The following is a 20,254-nucleotide window of genomic DNA, read 5'->3' as shown; positions in this document are numbered from 1 at the left end:
CGGGTCACCCGACAGACCACTTGTTTATGCTTAAAATATGCTATAGTATTACAATACGCTTGCGTAAACATGCATGATCATGCATGAACATACATTTAGTGGGAGGGAAATTCAAAGTTCTTTTTTTTTCTTTGGTTCTTCACAATAAAAATCACTTTAGTTAGGAAAATGCATGCATCATTGTTTCACATTATCTTGGTCTATAATAATTTTTCGAGTACCTTTTTTTTTTACAAAGTTTAAAATTATTGTAAGTATTTTGATTCTTTGTAACTTTAAACGGTTGATCACTCTAACTGCACTCTAACTTTAAAGAAAAAATCCGTCTTTCAACACCTTGAGTCTTTCATAATTAGATATTTTTGCATGTATTCCAATTTGTTAATGACAAGAAAAAAGCAATTACAGAGAACAGAAAGTAGTTATTTAAAACATATACCTTCATATAATGTATAACAAATACCCTTTCGTATTCGAACCTAACTTTTCTGTGGTTCAGTATTATCATCTTTTATCTACTGAGCTTAGAATTTAAACAAAATCTCTGTCGATAAAAATAAATTCACAAGACATTTAAATCTCCATGTTGTGACGTACATGTATTATCATGAAGTTATAGGTGTAGAGGCATCTTAACCGAAAATCAATTTCTTAAACCAGCAATTTTCTCCTAAAAATTGTTTTTAGTGAAAAGAGTGATGGTTTAAACGTCAAATCTATTTTTAAAACCCAGTTACTGTATTCATCCCCTATATCCCTTTGCGAGCCGTCCTTAAATTTCATAAGTATCATTGTTGTTCATGTTAATTCACTGATATATCTAGATTGCCTAAATTTGTTAACCCCTGGGTGATAAATGGGACTTTCAATGATTGTTATAACGGTTTATGACCAAAATCTGCTGCACCAAGACAGCAGCCGGAAGCCATAAATATCCGAATTCGAAACCCTATCACGTTTTTTGCAGGTAAAATCTAAACTGCTGTCATATTGGACAAAACGATATTGTAACTTTACACATTTATCGTGGTCTATTTTTAATGTACAATTTTTGAATTACGTTTTTTTTTTAAATAAAACCTACAAAATACAGCTTATGTGTCACAAGGATTTGAAAATATGTTTGTGAAAATAAATAAATGGTTCATTTATTTTATTTCAAATAAAATTAAGAGACACTTATATTTGATCATGCAGTATATCGGTTTTGAATTCTTTATTTCATTGGCTTGTATCGTGTATACATCAACAAAATCTTTAAATAAAGAAAGCTTGTAAGAAGCTTGTAAAGATTTTTTTATTCATTGTCGTAATTAACAATAATTGTTTGAAATTTAATGTTTAAGAAAGAATTCGTATGTTTACAAGAAACAGCTGTTTTCACTCGCTATTGTTCAGTTTTTAGACAAATAGGAATTCGAGAAAAAGGTTTCTTCGCACAAATCCCTACCAAAAGCTGTAAAAAGTTATTGCGCCAATTAAAATTTAAGTCGTCTAAGAAAACTGATGTTGATAAATCTTTATGAGTTGTCGGAAAACCTGGCAGTCTGATCATAAAGTGTATCGGTCTGATGAATTATAGTCATCGAGATAGGGAGTAAAAAACCTCCGTGTATCCACGGCTAACGAGGCATCAACGTGTACTGAGGAGAGGGGGGAATGCGAAGCGAGGGGGGAATGTTTAATGTCGCGAAATTCGGCGTGGTTCCCATCACCGCTCCAAGTCATCATTTACCTTAATTTCGGCGTCTGAGGAAGTCTACAAAACGTGTAATTCGGTTCATTTCAGTGATATAGACTAGTTGGACGTCAATCAAGGTCGATTTCCACTCGGAAGGGTGTGAAGTTTTTTTCAGATGGCGCCATCTTGAATCACGGCCTCGCTTTCATAAAAGAGTGTATAGACCAAGAGACTTAGCTGATTTACTAACCCTTGACAAACATTGAAATCACTTTACGGAGTGTCCATCTTTTTTTTTCCTTTTGACATTATGTTTTGCAATGTAATCACAATGTCGCTATGTTAGATATTATGGCAACAGGTTTTAATAAAGACCCCCTAGACAAGTCTGGTCGATCAGCCCTCCATTACAAATGCCAATACGTTTTTCTTTTGGCCACACTTTTGAAATTTTCTTGGCCAACTTTCTCGTCGATTTCGCATTAGTTATCGTTAAAAACGAGATTTGGAGCGAGAACTGACGGGTACTATTTACCCGCATGTGCCCGTCGTGGAAATATTCCCTCGCTCTGCATCTGTGTCTGGGCGAGAACAAATAGAACTGCAGCACAGTCAATACCATTTTACACCTTAATGAATATTGCTGTTTCTGTAATCACCCGGGGTTCCAAGAAACAAATTACAAAAAGAGATCTTAATAAATCGAAACAATAGAAAAAACATAAATAGGATTCCCATATGAAGAAACGTTATCTCTCACTGCGGCGCATACCAAAGCTTGCAATAAAATATTACCGAAACTTTAGCTTCAAGCAAAAATGTATCTATAGCTAATGAAAAGAAACATACCTATTTCTGGTTCATTTATACAGGTTTAAAAGAGATAGTTAATAATGAATGAAACATTATATGTTGCTTCAAAATTTAAACAATATTAGGATTAATTTTGATTTTGTTTCTCTCTCTCTCTCTCTCTCTCTCTCTCTCTCTCTCTCTCTCTCTCTCTCTCTCTCTCTCTCTCCGTCCGTTGCATAGCCGAATGATTTATTTACTGTTAAGTGAAAAAAGCTACAATGACATATCTTTATTTCATTTTATCAGCAAGGTAGACCATGCCTCTGTCAATCTTTTAAACCGTCTGATAAGGGTCTCCCTGTGTTTGCGATTGGTCCATCATGTTTTTTAGTAGATAGGCGTAGATTTGCGTGTCTTGCTCATTTGTCCTAAAAATCAGGAATCGAAATGTCTGCCGATTGAAAGTCTTTGATCTCGATAAGAAATATATTCTCAGGTTGTTCTCCTTTTAAGGTTCTCTGAAATGCAGATTATCTAGTTATTCAGCGATACATAAAAGTGACTTTTTCATTACTTTTAAGTTATTATTTTCCAAAGAATTACCTAAAAACACGTGACATGGAATGGACATTCGATTGGTCAAGCAACCTGCAGTCTTTGGCAATGTACAGGTAGGCATTGAAAACTTTTTTTTTCCAAATGCTTGTTATACTGATGTTTATATGTATAATGAGACACAAAAGTTTTATTTACATTACGCGTATATAAGGACACTAACCACAAAGAAACCTTGCGAAAAATATGTCTTTTGTGTGAAACGAAAAAAAAAACGAAATTGAAAATCAGATGTATTCCTGAAATAAATATTTCAGAAAAGCTTTACTTTAAATAAATATTTGTGTATTTGGTTAGCTTCCTATGAAAATTTATACCTTTGCTGTCCCTCTATAGTTATTGCTTTACTGTAAATGATCATTGATTTTCAGTGAGAATATAGTTGCATAAATAATGAACTAAAAATTGATATAAACGAATTACAAAAAATATATGTTAGTAATTTATAGAAATACTTACTTTTTTAAAAAAAAATGGTGCGAACATTTATGTTGCCGAATAATTAATGAAATGCAAATATTTCATAATATAACCTTAAATCAGTGCATGTGAAGTTTACTTGAAAATATTTAAAAATATGATTCCACCCCCATCCCACTCCTTATATAGTGTCTTTATTCTCATAATCGCATTATTAGTGTTTTACAAAGCTGTATAGCGTAAATAATGTATTAATCAATGTAATTTATTAAATTATACTTACAATAAACTCTGTTCTTCCAAAACATTGTTATTTTTTTCCGTGAAAGTTAATTGCGTTTAACAATTTGAATGTAAAATAAGTGAAAGGGGAGTACGCATTAGAAGCTATATACTAAATATTATTTTACTTATAAATGTATGTGCAGAATAGAAATTTTCGTTTAAAGCACCATAAGCTGCAATTTTTATTCCTATCAGTTTGTTGTAAAATTGTTATAAACTGCTTTACTGGGAAAAATAATGGTTAATAAACTTTCTGTAAATATTATTTATGTTTAAAAGAATACGAGAGGGAAACTTTAGATGCTCAGATTTAATTGAAATAACATCATTGTCTTCCTGTACAATAATTGATTTTCTATATATTCCATTGAGCACAAAATCTCTATTCTCCAAAAAAAATTTTGGTTTTAATTTTATTTATAATAAACGTTAAAGTTTCATGCAGAATTATTGTTATGTACAGCAATTTTTGAAGTAAAAAAAACCCAGCATAAAATCATGACTTTATCCGAATTCAAAGTAAATTACAAATACAAAACTTTAAGATATTTTTTTTCTTACAAAAAATATAAAATTTCTCTTGTAAATAATGATTTATGTAAATTATCGATTAATACAAGTTATTCAATTTGAAAATTGATAAAAAAACAAGCGTTTTAAAGCTTTACATACAAGATTTTATGTGCAGCCAAATATGCAAAAAAAATTAAATGCAGTAGGTTATGGAGATACATGTAATAATAATATAAACATATTTTATACATGTATAAGAATAGCAAAAAAAAGAAATAGATATCGAGTAGTTATTAAGGATATACACTTGATATTTTGGAATACCGTAAGCAACCTATGGGATTTTTTTAAGCATTTAATTTTTTTTCTCTGCGCTCAGGTTCTACAACTCTGTCGAAACCTGTTCGATCAAGCACCCCTGATAAACAGCGTTGTTGCTGTCGTCTGCTTGTTGTCCCACGTGACATTTCTGTCAGTTTGTTGAGAGTGTCCCGGATGTTTATCACATGGGTTGCCTGTCGTCTGCTTGACTACGGCGGCAGACATCGGGTGCTTGGTGGTAGCTTACGTCGATATATAACCATCAGTTGTCCGTGTTTTTCCTGCACTGTATGCGAGATAGACCGTAGAAGACGTGTTAAGGAACTATCAAAGTTACCACTGTTATTATTCACTGTCGTCAGACAACAATAATTTTCAATCCTCTACGTATCAAAACAAGAACTCCATTGACGTATGGAGTAAACTCGGCAAATGCTTAAAATAGTATCTAATTAAGATGATGAGATTGGGAGTCACGTGATCGAAGCTAGTCGACACCACCACACGCATTTTTTGTCATTGATGCGCCATTTTCATGCTCTTCACCGCGTGCCTCTGTCAAACCACCGACCCCTTCCTCCTGTTTTTTATACCACAAAAAAGATACTCATTAGCCACTTCAGACATGGTGCCCGGGTCTTAGTGCACAAGCCTAACTTTACATCAAAGATTTGAAAAAAAAATATTGTTAAATTAGTTGAAATTTTATTTCTGGTGATTTTGGTTAGATTCTTACTATAGTAATGCAATCTGTACTGGAATGTCCAACCAGCTATTCATTTTAATTTTCTTTCAAAGATTTAGTTGTAGTCAGTTCTCTTTAAGTTGGACCATAAAGTTTGATTACCCTCTCTCACGCCCGTAATGCGTCGCAAGATCAGATGTGAGACCCAAAGTATTGATATTTCTGTTTCAATTTAGAGACTCGCCGAGCTGGCACAAGATGGTCTGTGTCGAATACAGAAAACAATCTCAGTTAATGGAAAGTCTCTTGTGCATATTGAAAGACAATTTGAATGCAAAATACCGTTAATTTTTGAGTGGAAAGTTTTGGACATGATCGTCATTTTGCATGACAAATTACCATTGTTTTTCGAAAAATAATGCATGTCTCACTACTTGGTTGGAAGATGGCGTTCGCATAGTGTTTATAGGCGTAAATTGCTTTTGTCACTCCCGGATTCTCGCGAGATCTGTATCACGAGTTTTTGCCGATGTGCATTGCAATGATTTCGCACTACTGCGATATACAAACCCACTATTACATTCAAAATGGCAATGAATATTATGCAAATCTGCAGACATTGAAAACGCTAGTCGCTAAGCGTATCCCATGGGACAACCATATCCCATAAACTGTCCGGAATACTCCTATATCAGCTTCGGAATCGGTCTCTTAATTATGCATGTTTTTTCTCTCGTTACTTTACGGGAACTTGCTCGCACCTCGGAAAGCTTGCCTCCATTTTCGTCTAATCTCTCGAGGGTATAGTTAACTTCATCTCTACTCTAAATCGAGCACTGACGATGCTTTGGTTTGGGGTTTACTTCTAATAAAACGACACTTTTTTTGCCTCGTTGACATTAAAAATCTTTTGGAGTTGATTTAGATGAAATCGTTCCTGTATTGTTATACATTTTTTTATGTTACGTCTGTTACATATTAAAGACGCGGCATGTAGAGAAAAAAGTCTTTTGTCTGCTCTTTTTTCCGTTTGACTGATTTGCAAAATAATCGAAGGACAAACAAAAGTCTATTATATCAGTGCCATAATGCAAATGAAGTTCTCACTTTTGCATAGGAATTTTTGACATTGTTTCTTATCTAGGACAGAATTCGCAAACGACATTGTCTCAACGACACATTTGGCACTTTCTGAGATTTAGTAGAAAGTGGTTCAACTTATCTTTGTTTTCAAGCTGTCAATGAAGATCCATGCCCTTCAAAGATCACTGCTTGTTGTCCTTGTCAAGGTTTTATTTTGTTTCCTAAAGACAACAGCAAAAATTTAAAACAATCTACTTTTAGGACACCTTTCTTTTTCTTGGCATATTCAGAATGAGTTGACAAAATTCAAATTGACATAAGGGTAACATAATGCTATAGTAGTAATTGTACTGGTTCCGACAATTCTATTAGTGGGCCAAAGAATGCACTGTAGCTACCTCTCTCCGTCTAGTTGTTGGTTTTGTCTGTGAAAATTATTATTCCTAATTTAACGTTGTTACCCTTTAAGTTAAAAAAGTATTTTAGAATTATATAGAATTATTATCAAATATTGATTATAGTGATGTTTAGATATTATACTTGTATTATATAGGTTCTGCACATTTAATTTTGAAAGCTAGAAAATATTGCAAAGATATGATGTACATAAATTATCCAAATTAACCAAATTAATCTAGCTTATCACCTTCCAGAACGTAAAACTAATGGAAAAAATGGTATTCTATGTAATCAAACTTTGTTGCTGATAAACGGGGCTTTTTACCATATTTCTTTAACGTATTCCGTTTAACCTAAACCCCCAAACAATACATAGTAATATTAAAATAGGGTTACGAATTGTTGCTAAGGACTCTTTTGGGCGTATTCCGGTTTACACTTAGGTGGCTATTTTCGTTCGAAACTCGGTGATTTTCTGTCATTTTATTGACTAATTAACATAATTCTTTGCATGTAATACATACCTACAATAATTTTAATCTTAATGCATCTTTACATAACATGACACACTGTCACGTAGGATTCTATCAAGTTCTGCGGAAAAAGTGAAAAAAGTGCCTGACCTTTAAAAGAAATGAAAGAATTTCAGTCATAAAAGTTATAAAAGTTTGAGGTTATTTTTTTAAATTCCTGTCGCCATGGACACAATATGTCGCCATAGTTGCGCCTTAGGGATATTCTACTTCACATGCAAAGTTCACTCTCAAAGAAGGATTATTAGTTTCGTAATATTGTGCTTAATTGGCAAGTGAATGTTTCATAATAACAAACAAAAAAATTTCGTGATAACACGGAGCTATTTTAGTTAGCTTCATTCTCGTGCACAAGAAGCCGAGATAACCATCAGTAACAATCGTAGTAGTACTTGAATCAAGTAGATACTTAAAATTCTAACAAAATGACATCAAGGATCCGTTCGTTTGCCTGAAACAATTGGTTTGCATCTCATCAGTGTCACCGTAGGAAGACGTCATTTATCTTCAGAAAATCAAACGCTCCCTAGCTTCCCGGCGTCGACAGAAGGCCGAATTCGACATGGACATCCTTCCGCCAAAGAAAACAGTGCTGTCCAAAAAAAGCCGCCAAATCCATTCGCCTTCATGCATTTCATTCAGTACTGGTTATTCTAAAGAACTCTGACAGCATAGTCAAGTGTTTAAAAAATATTTATTCTTTGAATTTCATTCTTTCGGACAATGAAATCAAGATAATGAGAAGGAAATCCATAAATGATAAATACATGCTTTGAATTGATTTTTCGGTTAACAATACACGGCACTTTGAGCGCAATTACAATAACATGTGTCATAATTACGAATTTAAATAACACTGTCGAACAAAACTCTGAAAGGTGTAAAAATCCAGATATGATCAAACGCCTCGCAAATCAGAACAATAAAGATGGTGGCCTTTTGTTCCGCTGGGTGAACTTTCCGGCAGATGTAAGACACTACCCGAAGTAATCCAAACGCCTTCCTGAATGCTCCAGTTTTGGTTTTAAATGTTATACAACGTTGGATTCTTCGCTGTAGGTAGGGGGTCCTTACCGCTCATAACATTGATGTATGGTTTCAGTAAGAAAAGAAGATACCTGAACTACATTAGTGAAACTTATTAGTTATTCCGCGCACCTTGTTAGGGTTAAGAGGTCGGCCCTCTTCCGAAACTTAAACTCACACCTTATTCAAGCTCCAAATACATACGTCTTGGACAGATGTTTCTCGACTTTTCGACATCTACATAGTAACAGAAGAACACAAACATCTTAATTTGTCACAAAGGATCATGTTCATATCCAAAAAAATTTATTTCGACATTTGATAAATAAGGTGTATCATTCTGGGGTGTATTGGTGATAGGTGTCAATAGCAGGGAAAATACACCTACATCATCACAGTTAGTATCTGTTTAACACATAAATGTCTTTGCTTCGAATCTGATGCCGAAATGCTGACATAAGGTAACAACTACCCGTAGATTGGGTGTCAGAAGCGACATCTCATTTTGGAATTTTCGCACCATCAGAATAATTTAGAATTTATGTTACAGTACTAAAGTGAGACCAGGTGTAGAGGTTGTTTAACTGTCCTGTATCTTCTTACCAGTGTAATCATATTTACATTTCTAAAATACTAAAAAATAAATCTACCAGAAAACGGTCGGAAAAAAGTTGCCGTAAATGAGGCTGTTATCGTGTGCTAGTCTTCAATTTGGATGCCATCTCCCTTTTGTGCATAGACAATTTAAGAATTCCTCAAAATTTATGTGTTGGATAATTTAAAGTGTAAAATAATATATAAGCAGAATAACAAAACAACATAGTTGATATATCTTGACCATATTAATGACATAGTTTGTATACAATGAAGTATGAATCTAAATTTGCACATAAAGTGAGATGCATGTAATTTTCTACAATGTACTTTTTTTCAAAAGCATTATAACTATATTTTCGTTTACGGATATATTGTCATTAGTAGATATATTCTCAATTTCAAATATTCTTTGAAATGTACACAATTTTTTATTTTCATTCTGGTTGACCCTAGGGCTAACGTTAGAAATATTTGTAAAATCCAATTGAAGTACACCTACTGTCAGAAGTCATTTCAAACAAAATTTCAAAAATTTTAGAAGTAACATTTGTTCCCGACAAAGAAATTTGGGTTTATGAACACAAAATAGAATATCTAGCCAAAAAATGCTTTACACCAAAACATACTCCCTCCAGATGTGTTTTTTGAGCGATCGATTTTCCCCGATTAGAGGGGATTATGCACCCGACTATCAGTTACCATAGCGGTAGTCATTAAGAGTCTAACGCTTTGCAATATGGCAGCATACTGACTGTCTCCAAACATTTTGCAGTTAACTGCAGGCGACTAATGGTGCTACCATTTTGTTCTCGGAAGTCAATACCGTAAAACTCAGAACCTTTCGTGATACCTGGCATACTAATACTTTGATGTAGTCTCGCATATCAATATCGTCTTGTCACGTGACCCTTAGGTAGGACTAATGAGAGCAAAAAGTAAACTGATGCGGGCGGTGATTTCTTCAGGCTTGGAGCGGTAATTGCTACTTTCCATTATATCAACGTACAACAAAATTATTGAGAAAGGCGCTTCCAATTTTTAACAGACGTTAAAAACATGTTCAAAAGACACGAACTTTACATATCATGCATTCTCCATTAATCCATTGTATTTACATGTAGCTTCTGGTATATGTAATTTATTGGAAATTTTGTTACATTTTTTTTTCATACTTTTTACTTGTTGAATTCCACAAAAAATACAATTAACCTGAGATTTACTATTTGTTGTTATATTTATAATTATTATCTACTACATGTAGTATTGGAATTGAAATATTATTTTTTGTGTATCAATAGCTTAATAAACTTGATTACTTAATTCATTTAATGGAGTAGTGGGATCTTTTTTGTGGGTCATTTTTTTAGAAGAAATATGCTGTTTTATTGGTGTTATAATTATATCCAAAATTTCTACTCATTGTTGAAAACTTGAATAAATATTTTTACAATGTGCATCACAATTATTATAAGGAGAGTAATCAGTGACAATATAAATTTAATTGTGCATGTTATTTTTCTATTGCACTTTGAGTCGCTTTTCTCAAAACTGAAATATTCAAGAAAGGGGGGAGAGACCCAGTTAGAAAATGCATAGAGTAAAACTGTTTTGCATCTTTTCTTTTTCTTTAATAAATGAGTTTTTAATTAAAACTAAAATATGATATTTGATTTATGAACTAATATCAACCGTCTTATTTTACTCGCGCCTTGATATCAAAGGAATTTTCCATGTTCACTGGTGTCAAATCGAGCCCGATCCGAAATCTGTTATATAAGATCTGTCACCACTACTGTGGATCCGCAGTCAAACTGAAGAAGTTTTACATGTAATATGCAGGAAGCATTTAATTAAAGTTGGACAATTAAGGCGACTTTTGCTGCTCTCGATGACTGACAAGCTCTTGTAAATGTAGCAGTCCTTGTCTGAAAACTCTCGTGCTGCGTGTTGACATTCGTGTGAATTTTTCAATTGTTTCTAAAGACCTATACACTTTACTTTCAGCAGTATATGCAGAGCCGGGGTTTTCATTTCTATACAATAAACGATAAAAATTAATATTTAAAAATAATTCCAAAAAATTTTAACGAAAACAAAATCCCTTAATGCCTCGTTGTTAACAACATTGACAACAGATTATCATTGTAACTAAATTCTAAATTCTCTTCGCGACTTTCAATTTACATGTATTGTATAAAGTGTTATTACTCTATTATCAAATGTATTTTCTCGATTTTCTTCTTAGATGTTATCGTTTTAAAAAGTTTGGCAATTCTATTGTAAGATAAGTTCTTGAGTTGACATCGTTGGGGTAGGTGTGAGTCCTGGCCATTGTTCGCGGCCAACTGGATTTATCCCCGCGAAATCAGGGATTACCTTTGGTCAGTCCCATACAAAACCCTAGACTCCGAGTCTGGATATCGTGCAATTTTTCAAACGAAAGTTCTGAGATAGCTATCTAAACAATATGCCACAACATGTCTACATGTTATTAAGCGTGAAAAACTCGCCATATAATTACTATGTATTTTTGGAATTATTGTTCCATATTGAGAAGACGATTTACATTCAATTTAAGAGGACCAAAAATTCAGATTTTATTATCAAATTTGCGAAAACTGTTTGACAATTTTGTGAAACACTTGGCTCCAAGGAGAACTGATTTAATTGGCGAAATGGCGTCACTGTGTTTTCCCACTTTTAATGAAATGTTAGTCAAAACTTAGAAACTATTGGATAATGCAGAGAAACGGGCACTTAGATAAAGATACTGACTCAAATTTTGTCTTACAGGATGTTTATTTCATGAAATTAATCGGGTCTACAAATTAATGGAAAATAACCATGTGTTGACTATTTTGGTCTGTTATCTGTAATTGCATCTCTTTCAACAAAAGTCAAAATCGGAAAGATATAATTAGTAAAATAAACCTACGTAAACAAAAATATATAAAAAACAAAATAAAATTTTACTAACCTGTGTCAATTTAATAAGCACAATTCCAGTAAATAATGTACCCGAGAAATCAAACATTCCATGAAAAAAAGAAAAGAAAACAAACAAACATGGCGGATTGCACAATGCAGATATTACGTCGTGCGTAGATTGAACACAAAATAGTTGCTTAATTGCTTCTATTTAGAGGTAAAAAAAAAAAGTAATAAACGGTATGTTCAAGCTGTAAGATTCTTTGGCCACAATGGTTACTGGTTGTACGCACATTTTGATACGTTCTGTTAAAAATAAATATATTTTTATTGGAGGTAGTCGGGAACCTGTGTTCGTTGTAGCAAACAGCAACACATGCTTAGGTAATCGTAAACATCAGACCACGGGTGGATGGTCGTGCAACACGCCCCATCCCTCTTTACCTTCACAGAGCAGAAAAATGGGCTTCACTACCCACCGATAAAAGAGGGGAATTTTTTCCACACTGATCATGATTATGAAAAAAAGTTCAATGCTTATCTGATGCATCGATCAAATAAGGTTTTGCTTTTAAACAATAGTGACTGCTTCTAGGCTCGAGATGTGCGATGTGTTATAATTGTTTTGAGTGTATATTTTCTGTGTAGGAGAGGGGCCGTGCATTGTTATAAGCTTCCTCTGACAGCTCTCTGTCGTATGATGTAACAGTCAACAAATATATTTAAGTGCTCGCTCGACAAGTCTTCGTCTCACATTTTCGCGATAATTAGAAATTTCATCTCCCCAATATGGACGGATAGGAAACCCCAACTCTCCAAGCTGGATCGAATTTCCTCGCTGTTCAAAACCTGGATGAAGGTGATTGTGCAATTAAGAGAATTAAAAGTGACAGTGTGTTTTTGTCCATGAACGTCCCTTATCTTGGGTGCCGTACCACAATGATATGATATACCAATATTTTGATTCCCTTACATAAACTCGGTTTGGCCGTCAGTCCGTCTGATGAGGGTGATAGGAGGCCCCCGCCGACGGTCTAATTATTAATTGATGAAGTCAGAGTAAACTCGCCACCATAGCACTCTCTCCTGGGCCGGGGGAGAGGGTGGTGTAAGTTTCAAAATTATCGCGTTAAACTAATTTGGACTGACGATGTTTAGATACTAATCCCCTTGTCCAGGTCTTTGTGGAACTTGTGCAGGTTTGTTTGCAAAACAAGTAATCAGAAAACGACCGTATCAAAAGTCAAACATATTGTCTTAGGGGCGCTAATCCTCGGGTCCTCCATAAATACACATTATCAGAGATTTGGTCCAGATTAGCAGCGTCTATCTACGGGATATACAGCTTAGTTGTAATGAAGTAATAGTAAGATGATAAAGATCACTGATAGTGCTGAAAATGACACGCGTTCGCGATGACAGTGGAAATGTATCCATCACCAAGATTCAGACAAACAGAAAATAAATTCAACCAAAGAAACGAGAGAGATTCATGTTTGGTTATACTTTCTTCCTTAGATTCAAGATATTTTGGCATTCTCGGGCTGATAATTGACACTATAACATTAAATTATGTTTTTTGTGCTTCTTGAAGTGTTTTTCATTGATGCACTTTACTTTCACAGTATCCAAATATTTTATCTCTCTTTGAAAGTAGTTTTTTAAACAGAAACTGATTCTGTTTGGAACACCCAGGAAGTGAACACTGCCTCGTTATTGTCAATGTTGAGCAACAAGCGCCATTACACTTCTTCTCGAGAAAATGCTCACCTGCTAGCAGTGTAAACAACGCATCAAAGATTTTGAATTATTGTGTAAACATTTTCTTTGTGCGGGACTGTAAAATAAAAAGATAAAACCGTTCCGGAGTAAACCTTTCTCCGGAAGCACGAGAATCAAACGTAATGTCAGTCCGGATCGGTAAAATTTTACAGCCAAAATCTGTCGTGAAAATATCAAGTACGCGAAAGTCTCTATCTTTGTTGGGTTTTGCACCCATACCATGTAAACAATCCCCTTACCTACTCCCTTTGTGTGAAATAAAAATGATATTGCTATAAAATTTTATCACTTGTACATGAAAGCGCGGAATGAAAGTCCTTTACTTTATAGTCGTATCAAAGCTTCATGGACGCTTTATTCCGGATAATGAAATCATTGTCTGATACCGTTGTTTTGAGTAGAAATCGTTTATCGATGTATTTTTTCCTTTATTCTTTCCAAATTGGATTATTTTTATGGCAAAATATGGGAAACAGAGATATAAATATGCTACATTTGGTGTCCCCTTTTTGAAGTAACTGAAATCTGTCACCCTTCTCCTCGAAAGTATTGATGTTGCTTTGTGTATGGCCACTTTCTGTAATTATTATTCAAATGTCAACATTATATAAAATCAAGAATGTTACATCAGTTTCTTCAACTCTGAGCCCTGTATAGTTTTTGTTTAATGATATCACTGCAAAGGGCAACCCATTTGTTTCTGACAGTTTGAATGCAGACCTGATGCGTGAATCCTTTATATTTTTTATATTTATTCTTTTAATACAATTATTATATTTTTGTTATGTTATTTCTAATTACTTACCCACTTACCACACCTAATTAATCACTGTTTTGTCCCATGATAACTTAACGTCTACCAAATAAAGACTTTTATGAATCAAAATTTTATCCTTGACGAATATGCAAATTCGTATAAAATACATATAAGGCATAAGTGTCTTGCTATTATAGTAAAAAGGAATTTTAAAAACAAAGTGTGTTGATTTTAAACTTTGCAATCTCTTACACCGCCAAAAATGTAAATTATTATGAAAATGTACATGCTTAATAGTAAATATAAATAAATATATAAAACTATTCGTTGATGCATATTTTTAGGAGAGGGGTTACCTATTCGAAAGTTTGGTTAATTACAATCATTCAGTGATTAGTTTGATAAATAATCTTCATTCAATGCCTTTAGCTTGAATTTATTTGGATTTGAAAATTCAAAATAAAGAAATCAAGTGAGGATAATGTGCATCTGTGATATCAATCATAGATTGTATACAGTGTAAAATATCAATTTTTTTTAATAAAACGGTTAATGATTTGCAATATTAATCTTTTTTTGGTTCCTTGCACGAGTCTGCATGGATTTAAAATTTACTTTGAGCAATCAATGATACAATAAGAGGATAATTTCCCGATATTGAGATTTTTAACGGTTAAATCAATCCAATGTTTACATTTTTTATCATTTTAATTAATAGGTTCTTATAATTATTGAAATTGAGCTGAGATCTTTGGTCTTTGAGGGAGTAGAAGTGGGGGCGAAGCTTGTTTATATTGCAATGACATTAGTCAGTACCAAAAGAGAAATTTAAAAACAGGAAAAAACTCCACTCTAATTTGCTGGGTCATTCGGTGACAAAACAAGAACCTCTACATGCTTCGTAGAGTTGTGAAGACCTTAAGTGGCCGTTGGTACGACTATTGAACAAATATTTCATCACCGAATACACCTGAATGAAAAGCGAAATGGCCGACTTGGTAGCAAGGTCTTGTGCAAGAGAAAGTGCTAGTGTTGACACTGTGTGCCTCCAGAAAGTATTTGTCAAATTACAGCGCTTCCATTCAAGAATTTCCTTGGTCCTTCCGCGGAATTCAACATAGATAAAACCTATGTCCACTGGGGCGATGGTGCGCGGCGCCTTCTCAATTCCCTTCAATCGAATTAAACCACAATCGTCGAACGACTTAGTCTGAAAACAATGCTTTGTCACACCTACAATGTCGGCGATACATATTTACTAATTATGTTCACACTCCAGTCGGGTTATCCCCGATTATTTTCTTTCTTCTCTTGATTGGTTTACCTACATCCGACTTGAATTAAATACAACGTATCGCCAGTTTACCCAGTAAAACTGTCGCCTGTCTTATCAAATTGACCAGTCCCCCCTCAGTCTACAGCTCCTAGCCAGACTTCCACTGCCTGCGTTCTCTGAATGTGTTCTTTAATACCGCCGCTATTTTTGTTATGATGTTTTTCTAAGATAATCTTTCAGGGTTTTTTTCGGAGGCTGATCACACCATAATGGATAGCTTAAAACTGATATGAAAATATTGTCTTAGGAATTTAGCATCCTAGACTTCGATAAGAGACACCAGTATTAGAAGCGAAGAATAAACAACAAAAACTTAACTCCAATCATTTCTTCTATCTATTAATTTATTTTACACATTTATTAAAGTGAAATATGTCTTATATTCTTTCATAAGTATACTATTTAGGCTTAATTTTCGTAGTCGATTTAAATATAATTCTTTAAAAACACAAGTCTGTAGACAAACTGCGCGTACACGCGTAAAAGTATTACATTGTATCAAGTGCGCGTTATGAATGAAAGACATCATTTCATACCACGATTGTTTAAGAATTAATGATGAAATGACACATGTTTATAAACGTTTCAAAAACAGAAAAAAAATCTATGACTCACAGTGTCTCAGACACAAGGCATTAAAACACCAAGAAGCCTTTATTTCAAATTTCATGTAATTTTATTTAACCAATTAAAACCCCCAAAAATAAGAGATTTATAAAGCTGTACATTTTAGCATTAACTTTTGAAAAATATTTTCTACATTAAATACTCAAATAAGTCGGGGTGTGACAATTTATTAAATATTTCATATAGAGAATACTTTTTAAAGTATATTTTCATTTCTTGTCAAAAATATTCTTTTTGTTGTTGTTTATTTAAATTTCTTTCTAAATTTAATCATTAACTTCCTATAAATAATCGTTCTTTATTTGGCAAAATATTATACATCCTCTACCCTAATGAGTAAATTGGAAGGAAACACTCAGATTTGAAATACAAGTAGAATAAAATCTTATAAATCGTAAACCAAGAATTTAATGAAATGTTAAAAAGAAAGACTAAATATGTTTCTAAAAATGATGTTAAACAAAAATAAACGCGTTCTCTAAATTCAAATTTGATGCTGACAAATTACGTTTTAAAACAAACAAATTCCAAAAAAGATAACAAACTTGATCAGAAATAAGATTTTTAAGGATAACTTTTGGGGGTGAGTAAATTGTGACATTTTCAAGGCGGGTTGACCCTGGAACTCACGCGGTTTCAGAGGCCAGACTACCGAGCTTCCCCTTAATCCTTAGAGTGGCAGCCAGGCGCCTTTCCTACCAAATTCTCAAGGTTCTACGATTATCTATTAGCCATTGATTATTGAAGTACCGTTTCAAAAACTGAAATCAAGTAGAAGGGAAGATATGTGCCATTAATTCCCTCCTATCAATTTATCAAAATTTTTCTTTGGAGATATGACTTGGTATTTCAAGGATATCGATGTTTTTTGTCGATTATAACCCGCAGTTTAAATATTTTTCAGTCATACAAAGAGACTATGAGGATAATTTTTAATACAAACAGATTTTACATGGGCGAGAAAGTTAAAATTTGTATTTAAATCTTGTTGTATCATTAAATATTTAACCTGCATTCGATACCTGTTTTATTATTTATTAAACAAACATTCCAGCATAAATCGTGTTGAAATCTCGACTAGAATAAATATGAAGAAGGAAAGTGTACGAGGCAAATAAATATGTAAAGCGTAACGTTCTGGGCGGAGCTTCTCGTCATAACTGCCGATAAGGCTGGCATATTAACACATATTACACAGCCTATCGAGAAAGGCTATGTAGCTGGCGACACACTGGCGCGAGACCCTTTCGCGAGTTCAGCCGTCAAATCTCGCTTAGTTCTCGCCCATTTGGATAATGATGGGAAAAAAGCAACCAATCAGAACCGCGCAATATGTTATCAGGCATATCTTTCTATATACATGAGCAATTCTAGTTCACGGTGAAAGCAGTGTTTAGTTGTCATCTAGATAATCCTGAACTATATTCTCTATCATTGATAATACTCGGACATCAGTTGTGAATGGCTAGATGAAATCCGTGGACAATGTTTTTAACTTTTGACCGCCGTTCATGAAATCCAATTATCATTTTTAATACTGTTTAACATACTTTGATATATATACGGAAACAGTATCAATGATTTATCAAAACCAAAATCCGGATTTAGCGATGGCTTACAATCCCTTCTTGTTTCCCAGGCCTTCGGACTATACTTCACTGTTACAGCAGCACTATTTACCCGGAATGGCCGTTCCTGGACCCCCCGGGATCCCTGCGTCCATTCTGCCGAAGCTTCAACAATCTGTGGGGCGTTCCCCGCTTTCTCCGGGAGAACTACTCCACCCATTTCATCCCCGACCCCTCAGGACCATGGAACCCGAACCCGACGCCCAGGATGATCCTAAAGTGGAAATAGAGTCCAAGGAACTCTGGGAACAATTTCATAATCTCGGAACCGAAATGGTTATCACAAAATCCGGAAGGTAAACATTTTTTATTTACCACCCAAGTTGTATATATATGTTAACAAGGCATTTTATGGGACCTTACATTTACATTTATTCATTTCTATTTTTACTAAAATTTCCTTATTGTGGTTTTATTTTCCAATTCATCTTCTTAATGTTTACCTTTTCAAACTTTAAAGGTTTGAATTTTTTCAAAAGCAATTTCCGTCCAAAAATTACATGTTAAAATTTAAAAACAATTTGAATCTTTATTTGAAATAATTACAATAGTTTCTTTAAATAAAAACCATTAAACGTGTTATACATAAATGTAATCTTTAGAGGAAAAACAACTCATATTTTCAATTTTATCACATATCTTATTTGCATTTATATTAAAGAAGGACCTGTTCTTATTTGTAGCAAAAATGTTTGCATATTTTACTTAATATCGTTAATTTATTTTTTTACGATTTTAAAAATTGATATATAATAGATAGAGTCCTTACGCATATTGCACAATATTGTTATAACTGATTATGCATGTTAAAAACGACCCAGGGCGTCGGGTTGCGTCGACAAAAAGCTGCTAGCCTGTTGTGAATTTAAATATGAAATTGGATTAAAGGCTGCCCCAACTTGATCCCGTTTGTGGATTTAGTTTACAAATCCCATTACAAGATCACTCTTAAATCGCTAGTCGTATTTGATTCCATATCCTGTGTAATTAACTGCATAAGTGTTGATTACGTCGGTTCATCTTAACAGATAAACAAAAGTCTTAATACAATTATAAACCGAGAGGAAAGGACCTTGTGAATTTTTCCGGAATCTGGTGGGTCAGCCGATTTGGATTAGTGTCAGAGTACTTCTCGTGTCCAGTGACACTGTGTTACCAATAAACTTGTGATACCAACACGGTATCTTATCTCCGGAATATTGTTGAAACTTATATGGATCATGTAAGATTTAAATTAAGTCCAGCTGAGAGATATATGGGAGAAATTCCACATTCTAATTCCCATACACCATGTAATGAATATAATTATTGCTAGGAAATAGAAAGAAAATTTTAATTATTTGTATATTAAATCAGGCTAATTTTTTCCTTGCTAAAGAAATATTGCTCTAAAAATTATTCGAATTTCAAAATAAATTACAGTTATATATTCCAGACTTTTATTTTCGGTGTTTTCTAGTTACATTTTTTGAAAGATTTACAAAGAATTTTATTTTTATTCCAATTCTCACATATAACAAATAACATATGAGAAATATTTACAGAAAAAATATTCACGTTTAACAATGTTTATGAAAACTAAATTCTTAAATTTCTACTTAACATTCAACTAATTTTAGACCTGATAAAATTAGCTTTTCTGTTTTATGCATCAAAATTGCAGAAAATAAATCCGATATTCTGGCAAATTTTATCTTTAAAATGGTTTACTAAACTCTTTTAAAATGTAGACTTATTAAATATACATTTTGCATTATCTAAATAGAGTATTATTCAGTAATTATTAAAAAGATTATGCCCTAAAGAATAAATATAAACGATAAAATCGTACTTTTTACGAGTAAATACTATTAAGATCTTTATATAAAGTATAAGATATAAAAAGGTCTTTGATTTGATAAAATTGGGTATTGACTTAATTTCGGGGATGAGAAAAATATTATTATATTAAGAGAGTGTATTATTTATAAATATTTACAACTTTTTTCTTCTTTTTTTTTAGACGAATGTTTCCTCCTTACAAAGTGCGCGTTTCTGGTCTGGATAAGAGAGCAAAATATATTTTGTTAATGGACATAGTGGCAGTTGACGACTGCAGATACAAATTTCATAACAGCCGCTGGATGGTGGCGGGAAAAGCCGACCCAGAGATGCCCAAACGGATGTACATCCACCCCGACTCCCCAAGCACTGGGGAACAATGGATGCAGAAAGTGGTCTCCTTCCATAAGCTGAAACTGACC

The 20,254-nt window shown here is 33.6% G+C and overlaps 1 protein-coding gene and 2 long non-coding RNA genes across 6 annotated transcripts in view; 1 reads left to right on the top strand and 2 right to left on the bottom strand.

Annotated features, from left to right (window-relative positions):
- Positions 1-2,750: 2,750 nt before the first annotated feature.
- On the bottom strand, positions 2,751-4,242 carry LOC136273652 (uncharacterized). Its single transcript, XR_010711841.1, has 2 exons — positions 3,080-4,242; positions 2,751-2,994 (listed from the first exon to the last, which is right to left on the bottom strand). It is a non-coding gene; the product is annotated as an uncharacterized lncRNA (long non-coding RNA).
- A 241-nt stretch (positions 4,243-4,483) lies between these two features.
- LOC105336234 (uncharacterized) lies at positions 4,484-13,667 on the bottom strand. 2 transcript variants are annotated; one of them, XR_010711840.1, is made up of 5 exons: positions 11,931-13,667; positions 7,322-7,420; positions 6,797-6,860; positions 5,367-6,619; positions 4,484-5,210 (listed from the first exon to the last, which is right to left on the bottom strand). It is a non-coding gene; the product is annotated as an uncharacterized lncRNA (long non-coding RNA). The 2 variants fall into 2 exon arrangements; XR_901414.4 differs by lacking the exons at positions 6,797-6,860; positions 7,322-7,420 and having other exon boundaries at positions 11,931-13,665.
- Positions 13,668-17,705: 4,038 nt separating this feature from the next.
- LOC105336245 (T-box transcription factor TBX2-B) overlaps positions 17,706-20,254 on the top strand; it is a 16,320-nt gene continuing 13,771 nt past the window's right edge. The window contains exons 1-2 of one of the 3 annotated variants that reach the window (XM_066078626.1): positions 17,706-18,307; positions 20,014-20,254. The exon at positions 20,014-20,254 is cut by the window's right edge and continues 36 nt beyond it. In XM_066078626.1, coding sequence (XP_065934698.1) covers positions 17,961-18,307; positions 20,014-20,254 — 588 coding nt within the window. In that variant the 5' untranslated portion in view covers positions 17,706-17,960. The remainder of the gene's footprint in view (positions 18,308-20,013) is intronic. The other 2 variants (XM_011440481.4, XM_020070605.3) reach the window with 2 other exon arrangements.

The sequence above is a fragment of the Magallana gigas genome, chromosome 3 (assembly GCF_963853765.1).
Source record: "Magallana gigas chromosome 3, xbMagGiga1.1, whole genome shotgun sequence".
NCBI lineage: Eukaryota > Metazoa > Mollusca > Bivalvia > Ostreida > Ostreidae > Magallana > Magallana gigas.
The sequence above is the reverse complement of the archived record's forward strand: the minus strand, read 5'-3'. Positions and strand labels throughout refer to the sequence as shown.